The sequence below is a fragment of the Capra hircus genome, chromosome 3 (genome assembly GCF_001704415.2).
Source record: "Capra hircus breed San Clemente chromosome 3, ASM170441v1, whole genome shotgun sequence".
In the NCBI taxonomy this organism is placed as follows: domain Eukaryota; kingdom Metazoa; phylum Chordata; class Mammalia; order Artiodactyla; family Bovidae; genus Capra; species Capra hircus.
Genome location: NC_030810.1, coordinates 74,607,508 through 74,629,360, shown reverse-complemented (window position 1 = coordinate 74,629,360; position 21,853 = coordinate 74,607,508). Strand labels below are relative to the sequence as shown.

The following is a 21,853-nucleotide window of genomic DNA, read 5'->3' as shown; positions in this document are numbered from 1 at the left end:
ACTCAATTGAAATTTTTACCTAGAATTTTGTTCTCTGCATTCAATGATTTATTAAAGTTGAATCTTTAACAAGTTGTAAAGCATTAGAGTTTGGGATTGACATGTGCACAATACTATATTTAAAATAAAAAACCAACAGAGACCTCCTGTATCGCACAGGGAACTCTTTTCAATATTCTGTAACAACCTAAAGGGAAAAGAATTTGAAAAAGAATAGATACATGCATATGTAAAACTGAATCAGTTTGCTGCATACCTGGAACTAACACAATATTGTTAATCAAATGTACTCCTATATAAAATAAAAATTAAGAAAAAATATCTGGATAAAGTGATGTAATGGAAGGCTAAAAGTCAGGATACCTGGGTTCAAGCTCTGACTTAATTACTCATGAATTCTGCCTTCAGACCTTTGGGAATGTCATGTTGCCTTTTGATCATCTCATTAATGGCTTTGAGGCAGCACAGTGTGTTAATATTTATAGATGTGAAATTCCTGGTTCAATAAAGTGTCCAATGTGTTATCTTGGCCTTACTATTTTCATCCATAAAAAGGACAAAATTAAATTCTTTATGGTTTGGAAACCCAAATAATACATGTTTCAAATAATCTAATTTATTGAATACCTTTATAAAAGCTTAGCATTAATGTTATACTCAAAAAATTGCCTCGGGAGTAAACAGTTTCCCCCATTTTACAAATTGGAAAACCTATGCTCTCATCTCACATGCTAGTAAAGTAATGCTCAAAATTCTCCAAGCCAGGCTTCAACAGTACGTGAACCGTGAAATTCCAGATGTTCAAGCTGGATTTAGAAAAGGCAGAGGAACCAGAGATCAAATTGCCAACATCCGTTGGATCATTGAAAAAGCAAGAGAGTTCCAGAAAAATATCTAGTTCTGCTTTATGGACTATGCCAAAGCCTTTGACTGTATGGATCACAACAAACTGTGGAAAATTCTGAAAGAGATGGAATACCAGACCACCTGACCTGCCTCTTGAGACATCTGTAGGCATGTCAGGAAGCAACAGTTAGAACTGGACATGGAACAACAGACTTGTTCCAAATAGGAAAAGGAGTACTTCAAGGCTGTATATTGTCACCCTGCTTATTTAACTTCTGTACAGAGTACATCATGAGAAACACTGGGCTGGAAGAAGCACAAGCTGGAATCAAGATTGCCGGGAGAAATATCAATAACCTCAGATATGCAGATGACACTATCCTTATGGCAGAAAGCAAAGAAGAACTAAAAAACCTCTTGATGAAAGTGAAAGAGGAAAGTGAAAAATTTGGCTTAAAACTCAACATTCAGAAAACGAAGATCATGGCATCTGGTCCCATCACTTCATGACAAATAGATGGGGAAACAGTGGAAACAGTGTCAGATTTTATTTTTGGGCTCCAAAATCACTGCAGATGGTGACTGCAGCCATAAAATTAAAAGATATGTGCTCCTTGGAAGAATGTTATGACCAACATAGACAGCATATTAAAAAGCAGAGACATTACTTTGCCAACAAAGGTCCGTCTAATCAAAGCATTGGTTTTTCCAGTAGTTATGTGTGGATGTGAGAGTTGGACTATAAAGAAAGCTGAGAGCCGAATAATTGATGCTTTTGAACTGTGGTGTTGGAGAAGACTCTTGAGAGTCCTCTGGACTGCAAGGAGATCCAAACAATCATTCCTAAAGGAGATCAGTCCTGGGTGTTCTTTGGAAAGACTGATGGTGAAGCTGAAACTGCAATACTTTGGCTACCTAATGTGAACAACTGACTCATTTGAAATGACCCCGATGCTGGGAAAGATTGAAGGCAGGAGGAGAAGGGGATGACAGAGGATGAGATGGTTGGATGGTATCACTGACTCAATGGATGTGAGTTTGAGTAGACTCTGGGAGTTGATGATGGACAAGGAAGCCTGGCGTGCTGCTGTCCATGGGGTCACAAGGAGTCAGACATGACTGAGCAAATGAACTGAACTGAATGCTGAAGTTGGTTGAGAGGGATACAGGTGTCATTTGATTCAACCCCTTAACACGCAGGGCAGGAAGTGAGGAACAGACTTTGAAAGAGTAAATTCAAGTAATAGAACAATTGAATCATAGAACTATCTTCTGAAAGGGTTTTACAATAAATACTTTAAAAATCAAAGAGACAAAAATAGCAATAAGATCTGCCATAAAAAGAAAAATGGCCCATGGGAATGTAGCCTTCAATATGTTTTTGTCAGTTTGTTCTTTATGATTCCTTAATGCCTAGAAAAGCTCTTATCTCATAGTAGGTGGTTGGCAAACAAATGCCGACCATGTGGTAGGCACTTGATAACTGTGGTTAAAAAATTGAATATGCTTAGGATTACAGGGCACATGAGGTTTAGGAAATAGATTTTTACAAATTCAGTCAGATCACTGGTGATAAATACTACTTTCACCTGCTAAAACGGGTGGTGGGGTATAGTTAATGTGGAAACTGAAGGGTGCTATAATTTTTCTCATTTGACTCCCACAACTGTGCTTCACAATTACTGGTTTAAAGATGAGACAGATGAGTTTCAAAGCAGCCTAACTGACCTGTTGAATTGGCAATGTGACCTCTGAGAAACCATATGAGTTTTCTCCCTGCATCCTACCCCCACCTTAACTTACATCAGAGTCTTCTCCTCTCAGAAATACAAGAGTTAATAGGTTAACACAAAAGCCTGGTAGGTTGTTGACTTACAATATTGAGCTTTTTATTCCAAGTCTTAATATTTAACATTGCTGCTGCCACCTTTCTTAAATGTCAGCTTCTTTCATTTGCCTTCATCCCTCTCGCCTTGATCATACTGACTTCTTTGTGCTACATGGATTTGCTGTCAGGCACCACCCTGTGCTGGTCACCAGGCTTTTCTTATACTAGTCATTGACATCTTGTCAGCAGTGTTGACACCTTTGCCCCAGGCCTGTGAATGTGGCGATTGTTACCTTCTTGACTGACATTTTTGAAAATTTGTCAACATGTTAGTTACTATTTACAGAGGGCGGGGGCAAGGGATCCTTCACTACTTTAGAAGCCCTTTCTTAAAGTACTATTTTATTCTTTTAACCAACCCTACGGTTGTATAAAGTAGAGGTTCTACATACCACATACTCTTTTCTTTTTTATAAACTAATTGATTAATTTTAAAATTAATTAAGTTTATTGAGGTATAGTTGATTTATAGTATTATTTAGTTTCTGTTGTATAGCAAAGTGATTTAGTTTATATATCTATAACTATATACATATATTCTTTTTTAAAATTCTTTTCCATGGTAATTTTTTATAAGATACTGAATATAGTTCCCTGTGGTATACAATATGGCATCGTTGTTTATCAGTTTTATATTAATTTACATCTGCTAATCTGAAACTCCTGATTTATCATTGTCACTCCCACTTCCTCTTTGGAAACCATAAGTTTGGGTTCTATATCTGTGAGTCTCTTTTTGTATTGTAAATAAGTTCAAAAAAGCAAGAGAGTTCCAGAAAAACATCTATTTCTGCTTTACTGACTATGGCAAAGCCTTTCACTGTGTGGATCACAATAAACTGTGGAAAATTCTGAAAGAGATGGGAATACCAGACCACCTGACCTGCCTCTTGAGAAACCTATATGCAGGTCAGGAAGCAACAGTTAGAATGGGACATGGAACAACAGACTGGTTCCAAACAGGAAAAGGAGTATGTCAAGGCTGTATATTGTCACCCTGCTTATTTAACTCATATGCAGAGTACATCATGAGAAACGCTGGACTGGAAGAAGCACAAGCTGGAATCAAGATTGCTGGGAGAAATATCAATAACCTCAGATATGCAGATGACACCACCCTTATGATAGAAAGTGAAGAGGAAGTACAAAGTCTCTTGATGAAAGTGAAAGAGGAGAGAGAAAAAGTTGGCCTAAAGCTCAACATTCGGAAAACGAAGATCATGGCATCTCATCCCATCACTTCATGGGAAATAGATGGGGAAACAGTGTCAGACTTTATTTTTGGGGGCTCCAAAATCAGTGCAGATGGTAACTGCACCCATGAAATTAAAAGACCCTTATTCCTTGCAAGTTATGACCAGCCTAGATAGCATATTCAAAAGCAGAGACATTACTTTGTCAACAAAGGTCCATCTAGTCAAGGCTATGATTTTTCCAGTGGTCATGCTTGGATGTGAGAGTTGGACTGTGAAGAAGGCTGAGCGCCGAAGAATTGATGCTTTTGAACTGTGGTGTTGGGGAAGACTCTTGAGAGTCCATTGGACTGCAAGGAGATCCAACCAGTCCATTCTGAAGGAGATCAGCCCAGGGATTTCTTTGGAGGAAATGATGCTGAAGCTGAAACTGTAGTACTTTGGCCACCTCATGTGGAGAGTTGACTCATTGAAAAAGACTGTGATGCTGGGAGGGATTGAGGGCAGGAGGAGAAGGGGATGACCGAGGATGAGATGGCTGGATGGCATCACCGACTCGATGGGCATGAGTCTGGGTAAACTCTGGCAGTTGGTGATGGTCAGGGAGGCCTGGCGTGCTGCAATTCATGGGGTCGCAAAGAGTCAGACGACTGAGTGACTGAACTGAACTGAACTGAATAATGAGTGATTTGTGGCATCTTTTCATGTATTTGTTAGCTATTTGTATGTCTTGTTTGGAGAAATGTCTGTTTAGGTCTTTTTCCCACTTTTTGATTAAGTTGTTTCTTTTTCTGGCATTGAGTTGTAGGAGCTGTTTGTATATTTTGGAAATTAATCCTTTGTCAGTTGTTTCATTTGCTATTATTTTCTCCCATGCTGAGGGTTGTCTCTTCATCTTGCTTATAGGTTCCTTTGCTGTGCAAAAGCTTTTAAGTTTAATCAGGTCCCACTTGTTTGCTTCTGTTTTTGTTTCCTTACTCTAGGAGGTGGGTCATAGATGATCTTGCTTTGATTTATATCATCAAGTTTTCTGCCTATGTTTTCCTCTAAGAGTTTTATAGTTTCTCATCTTACATTTAAGTCTTTAATCCATTTTGAGTTTCTTTTTTTGTATGGTGTTAGGAAGTGTTCTAAATTCATTCTTTTACAAGTAGCTGTCTAATTTTCCAGCACCACTTATTGAAGAGGCTCTCTTTGCTCCATTGTATATTCTTGTATCCTCTGTCAAAAATAAGATAACCATAGGTGCATGGGTTTATTTCTGGGCTTTCAATCTTGTTCCATTGGTATACATTTCTGTTTTTGTGCCAATACCATACTGTCTTAATGACTGTAGCTTTGTAGTATAATCTGAAGTTAGGAAGGTTGATTCCTCTGGCTTCATTCTTCTTTCTCAAGACTGCTTTGGCTATTCGGGGTCTTTTGTGTTTCCATATGAATTGTGAAATTTTTTGTGCTAGTTCTATGAAAAATACCATCGGTAATTTGATAAGGGATCACATTGAATCTGTAGATTGTGTTTGGTAATATAGTCATTTTCACAATGTTGATTCTTCCTACCTAGGAACATGGAATATCTCTCCATCAGTTTATGTTGTCTTTGATTTCTTCCATCAGTGTCTTATAATTTTCTGTGTACAGTTCTTTAATCTCCTTAGGGAAGTTTATTCCTTGATATTTAATTCTTTTTGTTGCAATGGTGAATAGGATTGACTCCTTAATTTCTCTTTCTGATTTTTGGTTGTTAGTATATATAAATACAAGTGATTTCTGTATATTGATTTTGTATCCTGCAACTTTGCTAAATTCACTGATTAATTCTAGTAATTTTTTGATACTATCTTTATGGTTTTCTATGTATAGTATCTGTCATTTGCAAACAGTGAGAGCTTTACTGTTTGTTGATATGCAATGTTAAATAGAGGTAGATAAAGGTAGATAAAGAAGATTTATATGCATAAAGATTATCTGTAAGGGGTAAAGAACAGTAGGAAAAGCAAACAACAGAATAAATGTAGAAAAAAATAGGTTTAAAACATTAAAAATTAAAATAGAAAAAGAGAAAAGAGAAAAAAAAAAAAAACAGGGAAACTTCACAAAACTGCAAAAGCCCAACATTGAGGAAGAGGTTTATAACAACAATAAAAAAATGTGACTGAGCAAAAGAAAAAAATTTCACAAGCTTAATTAGATTTCATAGTGCCAAAAAAATCAACAACTAAAACAGCGTGAAAAAAAAATAAGAAAAGAAAAAATCCAAGAGAATCCACAGAGCAAGTCAACATAAGAATAATAAATGTTTTTCTTGAGTCCCTGCTGTCAGTGTCCTTTCCCTCCCTGGGAGTCACAGTCCACCTCACCTCCCTAGGATGCCCTCTAACACTGTGCTGATCTCTGGACCTGCTGTGAGGGCTGCTCAGATTCTAATCTGGCCCTACTCCTGTGTGTTCTTGCCTCCAGTGTCCACAGTTATCAGAGCTAGTGTGTTTTCTTTTGTAGGAGCTTTCCATGACCTTTTATATATTCCATAGACACAGAGTCTGGCTAGTTGATCATGTGGATTTAATCTGCAGCTTATATAGCTGGTGGGAAGGTTTTGGGTCTTCTTCCTTAGCCACACTGCCTCTGGGTTTCAACTGTGGTTTTATTTCCACCTCTGCATGTGGGTTGTCCACTGGGGTTTGCTCCTGGGGCTGCCCTGGAGGGCTTGGGTCTGCCCCTAAGAGGACCAGGTGTGGAGGTGGTGCAGCTGCTTGTGTCGCAGGGGTTCCTTGGAGGGCTTGGGTCTGCCCCTAAGAGGACCAGGTGTGGAGGTGGTGCAGCTGCTTGTGTCGCAGGGGTTCCTGCAGAACCAGGTACTCAGGGAGTGGGGGGGTTGGAGGCTAGGGCAGCAGGAAATATAGTGCTCTGGAAGGGTATGGCAACCAGTATTGGCCAATACTTTCCCATTATTCTTGCCTGGAGGACCCCCTCCCTGACAGAGAAGCCTGGCACGCCATAGTCTACAGGGTCACGAAGAGTCTGTCAGGACCGAAGTGACTCTGTGTGCATAAACACAAAACTTTTCTCTTTTTTTTTGCCTGTGGCAGCTCTACACCAGTTGAGCATAAAGGTGGTGCAGTTGCTTGCCCTGCAGGGACTCTGGTGATGTCAAGTGTTTGGGACACAAACTGCCTCCACTGCAGGAGTTATGGCCCTATCAGAGTCTTTTTTTGAGCCTCTTAGCTGGCAATCAGAGGGCCTCTTTGGCCAGTCTTTCCCTGTAGCTCCTCCTGTTTAGGCACTTAGAAGACTCCCTTGCCTGGTGTCCTTCTCTGTTGTTCGGTGTATCCAGCACATAAAGGGGCCCTCTGGCTGGGGTCCTACTCTGTAGATCTGTGTGCCGGGAACTTAAAGCGGCACCCTGGGTGGGGTCCTACTCTGTAGTTTAGCGCATCAGGAGTTTGATGAGCCAGCCTGTCTATTGTTCAGCTGCCAATGCTGGTGGGGAGAGAGTGTGGGGAGAGAGAGGCTATCCTGATGGCTTCACTCCATGCGTAGACATGACTCAGCAGTATCTCCTTGCTTTCATGGCTGCCCGGATTTCCTCCACAGGCGTTTCCCACCACAGTCTCCTCCCTCACATCCCTTTGATCCGTCTTTCCTCAGTCAACATCAGCCTTCACGGTGGGATTGCTCCACAGTCCCTAAACTCCAGCTCTCAGCCGCTGCATCTTCCAGGGGACCTGCTTCCCTGTCCATAGTATGTATGGCAGCAGCAAGGACTATCTTATTCTCATTCCATTTAGGCTGCCACAGATCAGCTGTTTCACTCTCAGCCTTTAGTGTTTCTCTTCTGACTCACACAATTGCCCTGCTGTGGGGATCAGACCCCTGCTTCAGTTCCCCCACCTGCTGAGGCCATGTCCAGTCCTACTAACACTCCTGTTTTTCTCCCTAGTTCCTTTATCCTACTGAGTTTAGCGTGGTTCTATATATTCTTTTCCTCTGGTCAGGTCCTCCTGTCCACTCTTGATGTTGGTGTTCTTGCATGCACTTCTGTGCCTGAAGGTGTATTCCTGAGGTATCCATGTAGAAAGATGTACTCCACGTCCACCTACTCGTCTGCCATCTTGTTCTCCCCTCAAAACTTTTTCATAGTCTCATATCTGTCTAAAATTTTCATTAGAAATAAAAATTTCTCAAAATGGAGAAATGAAATCTGATTTTATGTTATAATCCTATACCTAGGCCTTTCCATCAAGGAAGCAGCTAATCCAAATAATTTCTGCTTTGCAAGTTCCAACCCCCTCCCCCAGATATTTCTTCAAAGAGCAAAGTTAGTGAGCTAGAGTTAATTAATGCATTAATCCAACCTATGAATTAATCTAGCTATAAATAGCTACACAATGTTATTTTTTTTGCCTTAAGATAATCTCAGAATGGATGCTTCAAGAGCTGTTGTACCCCAAGACAGGAAGCAATGTAGATATATCATAATGAAATATAAGTGAAATGCATGAGTGAAAGCTATTTGATAATTTTAAATTGCAAGAAACATAGTAATAGTTATTATCTCTTCTTTAGTCCAACATAACACTAGCAATAGTCTTGCTTTTAACAGTGTTTTTTAAAAAATCATTCTATTAAGGCAAATTAGGGAAAAATGCAGTTGGGGTACATAATTATTATGTAATTTGCTTTCCTCCCAGAGACATAACTGTTATGTATGCATGTTTTTCTGTCTATGAATGCATGACCCAGCCAGGTTAATAGAATACTAGTAATAAAGAGTAATAATATAATAATAAAATAGTTGGTCATTGTATTACAGGATTGTACTTATTTTTATTTCTATTCTCAAATGAAAAGCATTGTGATTGATTATCTCATTAATATCTGAATGGTATGTACTTTTCACAGTTGATGATAGTTTTCAATGCATGTGTACATATGCTATATGTGTGTGTTTAATCAAACCGTCATGAATAATTTTTAGGTCAGTTTCCTAATAAGTATTATTTGCTTATTCATTCAAGTATCTTGTTCATTTTGATTATAAAGTAAGTGACCTATTTTTACAGTGTGCCTTAACATTTTGAAAATGTATTGATGATTGTCAGAACTGATGCGTTTTAAGCAGATAAATGTCCCCATATGAACACTTTTTAAGAGTATGTGCCCAGCTTATTTGAATAAGGCAGGCATTTTAGATGATGGTGGCTAAACTTGAATGTCTCACTTGAGAATAAGAATTAGGAGAAGCTTTACAATGGCTAAAGAAATGATTTTCAGGCTTGGGTTCACAGTGCAATCTCTTGGAGACATTTTTTTTAAAGTACAGTGTTTGAGTCCTACTCAGAGTGATTCTGATATAATTGGTATGGAGTCTCTCTTGCCAAGACATTGGAATTAAAAAAAAAAAAAAAAAGCAAAAACCTCTCCAAAATTTTAACATGTAGATTTAAAAATGTCTGGGCTAGACCTATAAAATATCAACCATTCTGGATAAGGAAGCAAAGGAAGTCAATTTGCAGAGACAGAATAATTCTAGACAAACAGAGAGGAGGAGAAAGGAAGAGATAAATCATATGGCTTTTCAAGTGGAGTCCCAGCATTTCCTGGACACATGATGCATTCCCTCTGAGTTACATGAGATACTTCTATTCCATCACAATAACCTTCTGAACCTAGTTGTTACTTGGAACCAAAGGAGTCCATTTGAATCTGAAAGTTCAAAATCAGGGCAGGCAGAAATGTGACCCCTATGGACTATAGCCTGCCAGGCTCCTCTGTCCATGGAATTCTCTAGGCCAAAATCCTGGGGTGGGTAGCTGTTCCCTTCTCCAGGGGATCTTCCCAACCCAGGGAACAAACCCAGGTCTCCTGCACTGCATGTAGATTTTTTACTGTTTGAGCCACCAGGGAATCCCAAGGATACTGGAGTCAGTGGCCTATCCCTTCTCCAGGGGAATTTCCCAACCCAAAAATCAAACCAGGGTCTCCTGCATTGCAGGTGAATTCTTAACCAGCTGAGCTACCAGCAAAGCCTTATTTTAAACTGGATCCTGGCAAAATTGTAGGGTCAATTTTATGTCAGTTATTGTGACTGAATTAAAGAATACCTATATTTACATTGCCCAGAAAGTTATTTATCATTTCTACTAGGTAGCTCTTTTGAGAGCCTTTGCTAAATTATATAGTCTTCCAGAGGTAAGAGTTGAATGTTACTCTTGTTCACTTGCTAAGCTGTATCCAACTCTTTGCGACCTCATGGACTGCAGCACACCAGGCTTCCCCGAGTTTCAGTGTCTGCTGGAGTTTGCTCAAACTCATGTCCATCATTCTCGGTGATGCCATCCATCTGTCACCCCCTTCGACCGATGGATGGCATCACCAAGTGATGGACATGAGTTTGAACAAACTCATGAGTTTGAGTCGGTAATGCCATCCAACCATCTTGTCTTCTGTCCTCCCCTTCTCCTCCTGCCTTTAATCTTTCCCAGCATCAGGGTCTTTTCTGATGAGTCAGTTCTTTGCATGAGGTGGCCAAAGTATTGAGGCTTCAGCTTCAGCATCAGTCCTTCCAATGAATATTCAGGGTTGATTTCCTTTAGTATTGACTTATTTAATCTCCTTGCAGTCCAAGGGACTGTCAAGAGTCTTCTCCATTACCACAATTTGAAAGCATCAGTTCTTGAGTGCATTAATTCTATGGTCCAGCTCTCACATTGATACATATACTGTACATTAGAATAATAGAATATTGGACATTTTTTAAATATCTGAAATATAGCTAATGATTATTTCATGTAAATTGATCATCATCATCTTATGGAAACTGATATAAAAAAGAAGGTAAGTACTAGTATGAAGGTCACTAGGATGATGCATTCAACAAATATTGTAATCATTTTTCTGCCAAGTCTTATGCTAGGTGCTGAAAGTAAATTAGATGGGACACAATACATGTAAGCAACCAAGAAACAAGTATGATTCGGGAACAACTGTGCTTATGGATAGCTGCAGAAATGTCCTGGTGGAGATAAGACTGACTCTTAGAAGATTAGTTGGAATTTTCAGAGCAGGAAAACCAGGCAGGAAAAAACATCGTAGCAAAAAAAAAAAAAATCATAATGCATAGATGCATTAGTGGTATTGGTTTTTATGAGAAATTATAAGTGGTTCAATAAACTGAAGTATCAGATGTGAGGGAATGGTAGTAGGTGAGATTAGAAGGGCTGAAACATGTGATTAGAACAAGTAAGGAAAGGGAAAAACCCAGATCACAACTGAGATTATATAATAATAAAGAGATTATGCTGTATTCTGTATTCTGCAAGCATTGAAGCTCCTTGGAGGATTTTGGAGGAAATGAAATGAGAAATTTTAAGTATAACCTTTATAAATTTGGGACCTCTCATGGTCTATGATCAGAGAAGGCAATGGCACCCCACTCCAGTACTCTTGCCTGGGAAATCCCATGGACAGAGGAGCCTGGTAGGCTGCAGTCCATGGGGTTGCGAAGAGTCAGACACGACTGAGTGACTTCACTTTCACTGTTCACTTTCATGCATTGGAGAAGGAAATGGCAACCCACTCTAGTGTTCTTGCCTGGAGAATCCCAGGGACAGGGGAGCCTGGTGGGCTGCTGTCTATGGGGTCGCACAGAGTTGGACGCGACTGGAGCAACTTCCAGCAGCAGCAACATGGTCTATGATTGTCATGGAGTTATTTTTTTCTTTATTAGTTTATTTTAATTGGAGGCTAATTACATTATAATATTGTGGCAGTTTTTGCCATACATTGACATGAATCAGCCATGGGTGTACATTTGTCCCTCCATCACAAACCCCACCTCCTACCTTCGTCCCCATCCCATCCATCTGTATCATCCCAGTGCACCGGCTTTGAGTGCCCTGTTTCATGGATTGAATTTGTGCTGGCGATCTATTTCACATATGGTAATATGCATGTTTCAGTGCTATTCTATCAAATCATCTCACCCTCGCCTTCTCCTACAGGGTCCAAAAGTCTGTTCTTTATATCTGTGTCTCTTTTGCTGTCCTGCACATAGGGTTGTCATTACCGTCTTTCTAAATTCGATATGTATGTGTTAATATACTGTATTGGTGTTTTTCTTTTTGATTTACTTCACTCTGTATAATAGGCTCCAGTTTCATCCACCTCAGTAGAACTGATTCAAATGCATTCTTTTTAATAGCTGAGTAATATTCCATTGTGTATATGTACCACAGCTTTTTTATCCATTTGTCTGCCATTGGACATCTAGGTTGCTTTCATGTCCTAGCTATTGTAAACAGTGCTGCAGTGAACATTGGGGTACATGTGTCTCTTTCAGTTCTGGTTTCCTTGGTGTGTATGTCCAGCAGTGGGATTGCTGGTTTGTATGGCAGTTCTATTTTCAGTTTTTAAAGGAATCTCCACACTGTTCTCCATAGTGGCTGTACTAGTTTGCATTCCCACCAACAGTGTAAGAGGGTTCCCTTTTCTCCATACCCTCTCCAGCATTTATTGCTTGTAGACTTTTTGATGGCAGCCATTCTGACTGGCATGAGATGGTACCTCATTGTGGTTTGATTTGCATTCTCTGATAATGAGTGACGTTGAACATCTTTTCATGTGTTTGTTAGCCATCTGTATGTCTTCTTTGGAGAAAGGTCTGTTTAGTTCCTTGGCCCATTATTTGATTGGGTCATTTATTTTTCTGGTATTGAGCTGCATGAGCTGCCTGTATGTTTTGGAGATTTAATTCTTTGTCAGTTGTTTCATTTGCCATTATTTTCTCCCATTCTGAAGGCTGTCTTTTCACTTTGCTTATAATTTCCTTTGTTGTGCAAAAGCTTTTAAGTTTAATTAGGTCCCATTTGTTTATTTTTGCTTTTATTTCTATTAGTCTGGGAGGTGGTTTATAGAGGATCTTGCTATGATTTATGTCAGTAGTGTTCTTCCTATTTAGGAGTTTTATAGTTTCTGGTCTTATATTTAGATCTTTAGTCCATTTTGAGGTTATTTTTGTGTATGGTGTTAGCAAGTGTTCTAGTTTCATACTTTTACAGGTAATTGACCAGTTTTCCAGGACCACTTGTTAAAGAGATTATCTTTCCTCCATTGCATATTTTTTCCTCCTTTGTCAAAGATAAGGTGTCCATAGGTGTGTGGATTCATCTCTGGGCTTTCTATTTTGTTCCATTGATCTATATTTCTGTCTTTGTGCTAGTGCCATACTGTCTTGATGATAGTAGCTTTGTAGTATAGCCTGAAGTCAGGCAAGTTGATTCCTCCAGTTCCATTCGTCTTTCTCAAGATTGTGTTGGCTATTCAAAGTATTTTGTATTTCCATAAAAATTGTGAAATTATTTGTTCTAGTTCTGTGAAAAATACTGTTGGTAGCTTGATAAGGATTGCATTGAATCTATAGATTGCTTTGAGTAGTATACTCATTTTCACCATATTGATTCTTCTGATCCATGAACATGGTATATTTCTCCATCTATTAGTGTCCTCTTTGATTTCTTTCATCAGTGTTTTATAGTTTTCTATATATAGGTCTTTTGTTTCTTTAGGTAAATTTATTCCTTAGTATTTTATTCTGTTCATCACAATGGTGAATGAGATTGTTTCCTTAATTTCTCTTTCTGTTTTCTCACTGTTACTGTAAAGGAACGCAAGGGATTTCTGTGTATTAATTTTATATCTTGCAACTTTACTATATTCATTGACTAGTAATTTTCTGATGGTGTCTTTAGGGTTTTCTATATAGAGAATCTGTCATCTGGAAACAGTGAGAGTTTTATTTCTTTTACTATCTGGATCCCTTTTATTTCTTTTTCTTCTCTGATTGCTGTGGCTAAAACTTCCAAAACTATGTTGAATAGTAGTGGCATGCTTGTCTTGTTCCTGACTTAGAGGAAATGCTTTCAATTTTTTTGCCATTGAGGATAATGTTTGCTGTGGGTTTGTTGTAGATGGCTTTTATTATGTTGAGGTATGTTCCTTCTATTCCTGCTTTCTGGAGAGTTATTTTTTTTAGATTGAATTGTAAGTAACTAAAATCTTTTCTCAGTCTCCCATAAAAAGTTCTGAAGTGGAAAAAGAAAACTTATAAAAGTCATCTTTAGACATCGCTCTCATTCTCAGTGTCTCATGTCTGACAATGGGTTTTATAAAAGAAGTGTTACTTTGCTGTCAAAAAATCTGCTGAACATTTAGTCTCTCCTTTGTCTTTGGGTTTACTCTTGCCCTCCATCCTGATCTCAGTTCTTTATTACTTCACCTTTTTTTGATTCTGTTTTTCCTTTAGTTTTTTTTTTTTTTTTGCTGCAATATATATATTTTAATTCAAAGTGAATCGACAGTAATACACCATAGGTATCTGACTCCCATCAACCCTCCAAGCTTCTCTATAAAAAACAGACTGTATGACAGTGGGCACCTCATTGGACTTACTCTGTGCTAAATCCCCAGTGACTATACTAGTACCTGGCATATAATAAGCATTGCACAAATGCTTAACTGAACTCATTAATGAATGAATTCATCCGTTATGACAGTGGTCCTTAATCTTTTTAAAGTGCATTTTGAACAACTAGCGAGATTGTGGTGATGTCCAGATTATAAGATGATTCCTTCATTGGAGAAGGGAAAGGAGGAGGGAAATTTAAAATTCAGGTTTCTGTATTTAGCCCTTTTAAGTATGTTAGCTGGTTCAGCCATTTTAGAGCACAAAAGGTAAATGAGCCATCTAACAAAGTACAGTGAGAATTTTGAAAAACATTATATGTTAAAAATAATAATGAGCAAATAAATAATGAGGATTACCTTGAAGAAAAGTGATTTTATTTATCTTTTTCTCTACAAAGGGCAGAGTTGCCTTTAATAATAAGTGTTTTATATAAAATATGATGTAATATAAACATATTTTGCAAATATTTTTGATTCTAATGGAGATATTAATTTGAATATGCTACAGTCACTGCCTTCAGGGAGTATACGTTCTGTTTGCAGAGAAAAATCAACATGCACAGCCCAGTGTGATGACTATTGAGGTGGAGCCATATTTTAAATGATTAAATATCTAAGAAAAGAGTCAGCTACATTAGACAAGTGTATGGAATCCATTAAGGAAATGCCCCAGGAAGCATATGCTCGCATGAGTTGAGTTTCAAAGAATCACTAAGAGCCTGATGGGTGAAGAATGTGTTAGATTATATTTCAGGCTAATGGGAATACATCAGATAATGCATGAGGTAAAGGATAGTGTGGTGAATGATCTGTGATTTAAATTTTGTGTTCACTTGATTGGTTGGTAGCTTTCTTTATGTTTTTCTACATGCAATCTTCAGAGACTTTTATCTGTTTTCTTCACCACTATTTTTTACTTATTATAGGATAGACTGTCTTCTGTGTCAATATTTTCTTTTTCTTTGTGTTGTTCCTGATGCCAGTATAACATCCTTTGTACAGTAGTGTCACTGGGAAACTAATCCTCATCATTCAACATCTAGGTTGTTTCTTACATTTGTTCGGTGGCTCAGACAGTAAAGCATCTGCTTGTAGTTTAGGAGACCCGGGTTCGATCCCTGGGTTGGGAAGATCCCCTGGAGAAGAAAATGGCAACCCACTCCAGTATTCTTGCTTGGAAAATTCCATGGACTAAGGAGCCTGATAGGCTACAGTCCATGGGGTCACAAAGAGTTGGACACGACTGAGCGACTTCACTTCACTTCACTGGATGACTGGAAAAATAGTCACTTCATGGCAAATAGATGGGGATAATGAGGGAACAGTGTCAGATTTCATTTTTCTGGCCTCCAAAATCAATGTGGACAGTGACTGCAGCCACAAAATGAAAAGATACTTGCTCCTTGGAAGAATAGCTATGACAAACCTGGAAAAGTGTATTAAAAAGCAGAGACATCACTTTGCCAACAAAGGTCTGTGTGATCAAAGCTCTGGTTTTTCCAGTAGTCATGTATGTATGTGAGAGTTGGATCATAAAAAGGCGGAGAATTGAAGAATTGATGCTTTTGAACTGTTGGAGAAGAGTCCTGAGGTCCCTTGGACAGTAAGGAGATCAAATCAGTCAATCCTAAAGAAATCAAATGTGAATATTCATTGAAAGTGAAGGTGCTCAGTCGTGTCCGACTCTTTGCGATCCCATGGACTGTAGCCTACCAGGCTCTTCTATCCATGGAATTTTCCAGGCAAGAGTACTGGAGTGGGTTGCCATTTCTTTCTCCAGGGGATTTTCCCACCCAGCGATCGAACCCAGATCTCCTGAATTGCAGCCAGACACTTTACTGTCTGAGCTACCAGGGAAGCCTTTGGATGGACTGATATTGAAGCTGAAGCTCCAATACTTTGGCCACCTGATGTGAAGAGCTGACACTTGGAAAAGACCCTGATGCTGTGAAAAATTGAAGGCGGGAGGAGAAGGGGATTTCAGAGGATGAGATGGTTGGATGGCATCACTGACTCAGTGGATATGAGTTTGAGCTAACTCAGGGAGATTATGATGGACAGAGAAGCCTGGTATGCTGCAGTTCATGGGGTTGCAAAGAGTTGGACACAACTTAGTGACCAAACTAACAATAACAAATTACAACTAAAGGTTCTATCTTATCTGCCTATACATTAGTAGTATTTTTGTTGATAAAATAAAATATGCATTTTATGAAAAGTTATACCTCTCATTTGAAAAAGTTTTGTGTGTATTGATTTTTTTTGTTATGTGTTTTGTTGTTTGCTTTGCATTTTTGTTTTGAAACTTAAGAAAAATCTTGCAAAGTTTGCCCACATTATTTCCTTTCTAAATATTGAGGTAGCAACATGTTTAAGAATTTCAAAGCAATGCTTTGTGTATTTAAAACTACATAAATTAAGAAATGCAAGTTGAACTACACATATATGTCTACCTCCTTGGTCTATTGCCCAAAGCTGTATAACTATAATTTTTGACAAACTAAAATTCACCTGTGAGATTCGAGAGGTTAGTTATTTCAGTATAAAGCCACAGAAAGATGAGAGACTGTATCACTTCAGTGAACATGGAACTGGAAGTATTTCTATCATTATCATCAGATGAAAGGTTTCCGAAAGTTTCTAGGTTCCTCAGACATGGAAGGAAATTTTTTTGTAAAATTTCTCTGGTGTTAACCAAACTGTGGTGTCAGCAAATTCTTCCTTCATCTGATCCGAACTTCCTTGATTCAGTGTGAATTATTTAGAGCTAAGAAAGGGCTTCTCAGTTGGCTCAGTGGGTAGAGAATCTGCCTGCAGTTCAGGAGACGCAGGAGATGCGGGTTCAATTCCTGAGTTGGAAAGAGTCCCTGGAGGAGGAAATGGCAAAGCACTCCAGTGTTCTTGCCTGGAGAATCCCATGGACAGAGGAGCCTGGTGGGCTACAATCCATAGAGTTGCAAAGTGTTGGATACAACTGAAGCGACTGAGCATGCAGACACAGAGCTGAGAAAATCTAATGGAAGCTGTTTATTTCCTCACCTATTCCTGAACACACTCACACAGACACACATGCCTCAAATTAACACGCCTCAGATTGTCCCACATTTTGTTATATTATATACTATAACTTTTGTTTTTTGTTAATAATCCTTTTAATAATATTGCAATCCACGTGAGAACTGGAAGAATTATCCACATAATATAGAACTGCACAATATTCAGAAATGTACCTTGAAACCCAGAACATTCTTGGCAGAAGATGCGTGCCACAGCCGAAGTGTAGATGCCATCAGGCACCACTTTGCAGGCACCAGAGACACATTAGTCTTTCAGTTGACAAGTTTGATGCCTTTTTACATATTAAGTGAACTTTACTTTGCATTATAAATGGTGGAGGTCCAGAAATAATTTTTATGCAAGTCATGGCAATCTTTATCTACACAAGACACACTCCTGTAAAATTAAAGTTCTGCTCAAACAACTTTTGAGTGATTATTCACAAGAGAAAAGAGTTCTTACTTTAGAATTAACTAGACTGGTCTATTCAGTAACTTCTTTGGCTAAGAAAATTCATCTTCTTTATATTTGCCAGTATTATTTGTCTTTCAAAGATAAACAGAGAGAAAGAGAGGAAGGGAGGGAGGAAAGTAGAGAAACAGACATTTTATAAAGAACCCAATGAAAGCTTTAATAATCTCTGCAATCAGAGAGACGGCATTTGGCAAGCACCTACTATGTTGCAGTGGGCCATGCACTTTGTAAAGGATTTTTTATTGATTTTTTTCCAATAATTCAAGGTAGCTTTATACTATATCCATTTAACAAATATAATTTTACAGTTTGAGAGCCAATGGACGGTTTCGACGTTAACTGTTTGGTACCTGTTTTTGCTGAAGAAAGCCTTCCCGTATACATGAGTACATTATCCACTTTCCAAATTAGATGTCTCCCTATGGCTTATGATTTCCTGCATTTTCCAGTATCTCTAGGAGGTAGGAAATTAGGCAGCCAGAATTTGTGCTGCTGTACTGAAAACAGTAAAGGAGAAAAAGCAAGGATGTATTAGGTGGCTTTCCTAAAATCTTATAAATAGAATGAAGTTACTGGAAATTGAATTTAGGTCTCCTGACTTGCTGGTTTTTTGTTTTTTTTTTAACATATTTCTGAGCACTAAAGATACTTCTACAAATTAAGTACAAAAAGGCTAGGTTAATGGGTTCCGGGAGATAAATTTTGAAATTATTCTTTTTTGTGTTTGAATCTCAGTATATTTTAAGTATAGTTTTTTGTTTATTTAGTTGATATTATTTCTGTTAATATTCTCTGTACTGCTTTTGAAATAAGAAAAAAATGATTTATGAATTTTATTCTCTGCTAACTGACTTTATTGGCCAGTCTTAATCATTCCAAACAGACCAGTGTAATCTATATTAATATTAATGCTGTGCTGAAGTGATTTTTGTAAAAGATTATATGGAGAAATCAGATGTGATTCAAGAATAATTATTGCCTATGTGCCTTTTTTTGCAGTCACAATATGGAGCTTCAGTTTCTGCTAAGCCCGAACTCCCCCTGTTTTATACTCCCATTGATCTGGTGGACATTAGTGTGGAAATGGCTGGATTGAAGTTTGCAAATCCTTTTGGTCTTGCCAGCGCAACTCCAACTACCAGTTCATCAATGATTCGAAGAGCTTTTGAAGCTGGATGGGCCTTTGCTCTGACCAAAACTTTCTCTCTTGATAAGGTAAGAAATTATTTTTGAATTTGTTTTAAAATATCTATCATTTATTTTAATTAGGGTATAAGTATTATAATGCAAAGGTTCACCAAGATATAACAGTTATTAAACTATTGGGTAAGACCTATTATTTCTTTACATTTCTTCTGTCTCAGGATGAGGAATGGGTTAGATTTCTATTTCTCATTTGTCTGTGTGTGTGTTAGTCAATCAGTCATGTCTGACTCTTTAGGACGCATGGACTGTAGCCTGCCAGGCTCCTCTGTCCCATGGAATTCTCCAGGCAAGATGCTGGAGTGGGTAGCCATTCCCTTCTCTAATGGATTTTCCCGACCCAGGGATCAAACCCCAGTCTCTTGCATTGCAGGCAGACTCTTTATCCTGAACCAACAGGGAATCACTGTGTTTTGTCTAGGAAGTATCAAAAATGTAAATACTACAGAATGTCTATTTCATTTAATAATTGCAGACTAACTCTTATTTTGGCATTATTAATTGTTTTGTGATTTCTGAATGTGCGTGAATGAGAACACGTGCCTCAGCTCAGACAATGAATTTGATTTGTACATAATCCTGGAAACCAATTCATGTAAAGATGAATCACTCAGTATAACTTAATTGGTGCCTGGAAAAGATTTTTCTTGAATTTTTAAATACAGAAATGTTTCCCCAAATGCATTGACCTGAGCTTAATTTGACATTACGACTGTGTACTCACATTGCAAGTGGACATACTTAGTAGAAAATTAATTACATATTAAAGTTAAGATTGAGTCTTTAAAATATAGAAAGTATATAAGTGAACATTTTAAAAGTAGGATAATTTATGCAATAGAGGGTTGCATCCTCATATGACTTTGAATTAGAAAAGATCAGCAAAATTTAACATTTTTCTACCTTTTATTGATAAAATTTTAGATGATACACCTATTGGTTTATTTAATACTTACTGGTAGTTAGTAATAATGTATAAGAATGTGTGAATCTAGTGACTGAGAAAAGACTATTATTATTTAAATCAGCCTTATCCTTAGGCAAAGAAAATAATAGAGAACAAAAATGCCCCATTAAGCACATTCTCTTCTTTCTCCTCTTACTAGGATCAATAGCTGGCATTATTATGGCTAAAACATCTTGGCTGTCTCATTCTGACAGCTTCACAAGATGCTATGTATAAATGTGATCACGATTATCTAGAAATCCTCAAAAGTTAGAAACCTAGTGCATGAAAAAAATACCTAAATATTTTTATATTTAAATAGCTAAAGGAATTTTTTTTAATAAATTGGCTGAATTCTCAGAAATTCTTTGGTTAAATAAAGTGTAAAAATAAACAACATACTGAATTTAGCTTCAGAATATCCTTAATCAGTTGTTTACAGCTTTGTAGAATATTGACATTATATTTGTTTGTATTTCAATTCTTCCTTTAAGAATCACTCAGAAGCTCTAATCCGATGTTTAATCCATTGAGAAAAATTGAATCGCTGATACCATTTAATGACTAGTTGTGCTATTGAAAAAATTTTATATGTAAACAAAAATGGGTGGCTAATCAGGAATAAGTGAAGAATTGTAGGAAAAAGGATGTCTGCTTCGAATATGCTGGTTTCTTTGCTTACAAAAATTGAATTCTGATTAATCAGAGACATTTGTCTTTACTCCGTTGGTGACATGCGTTTGATTTGTGAAGCTGTCTCTCTCAGTAACCTGAGAGCAGTTGCCTTCATTAAGATCACCAGCAGAAATGAATGTGGAAGCTAACTTCTTTCTAGACCTCCAATTTGAATTTAATCTATCAATTCAGAAGTCTGTGATGATGTTTCAAAAGGAGAGTTATGGACAAATGCAAATTAAATTTGGCACATAAAACATAATGATAGGGGGTTTTAGGAAGCTTTATTTTACTTACTTTGATGATGGATATAACAAAATATTTGTGCAAAAACTATTTTAAATGCACTCATGCAGATTGTAGTGACATAAATAAGGATGCCACCTTGGGCTTCTGTAAGTCTATTTTAAAAAATGATTACTTCCCATATATGATTTTGCAACATAGTCAGTTTGTATCATGAAGATCTACTTTTTGTTTTGTTTTTTTATATTGTCTCTATTTAATGATTAGATATATTTCAAATATATTATTGTCCTATGATTTTTGTGCTTTCTTATTGGTGAAATGTTGTAGTATACAACTTGTGTTTTTCACAGCCTCCTACTAAAGACATCTATTCAAGTATTGTATGTACTACACATTTGTGTGACATTATAACATACCAATTTAGATTATCCTCATTATAATTAGTATGCAATTTCAAGAGTCTACTTAAAATGTATTAAAATTCAGAGTCCTGACATTTGAAATTTGGATGCTTTTAATATGACAAAGGTTATTCTATGGAGTTTTGTTATCATATGAAATATTAATATTTCACAATGCAGTTTTGATGAAGTACAATTTGCCAAGCTTGCATATGATAAAGAAATTAAATGCTTACCAAGGGAGTTCAGTAAAAATTAGAGCCCTGTCTGAACATCTGCTGGAAATTTTATTATCCTGTCCTACTGACAGTGTGGGTCCCTCTGTTTTTCTAGATTGACAGCTGAATATTACACTGATTTCTGCAGCAAGCATGTTTAGGGGAACTTTGTTTCCCTTGTTTTTTTTTTAATTTTTGGAGCATTTGGAGCATGCTTTGATTTTCATCATATATATACA

General features: G+C 37.5%; 1 protein-coding gene across 1 annotated transcript in view; it reads left to right on the top strand.

Annotated features, from left to right (window-relative positions):
- Positions 1-21,853, top strand: part of DPYD (dihydropyrimidine dehydrogenase) — a 926,917-nt gene that overhangs the window by 438,304 nt on the left and 466,760 nt on the right. The window contains exon 13 of the mRNA XM_005678060.3: positions 18,922-19,137. Coding sequence (XP_005678117.1) covers positions 18,922-19,137 — 216 coding nt within the window. The remainder of the gene's footprint in view (positions 1-18,921; positions 19,138-21,853) is intronic.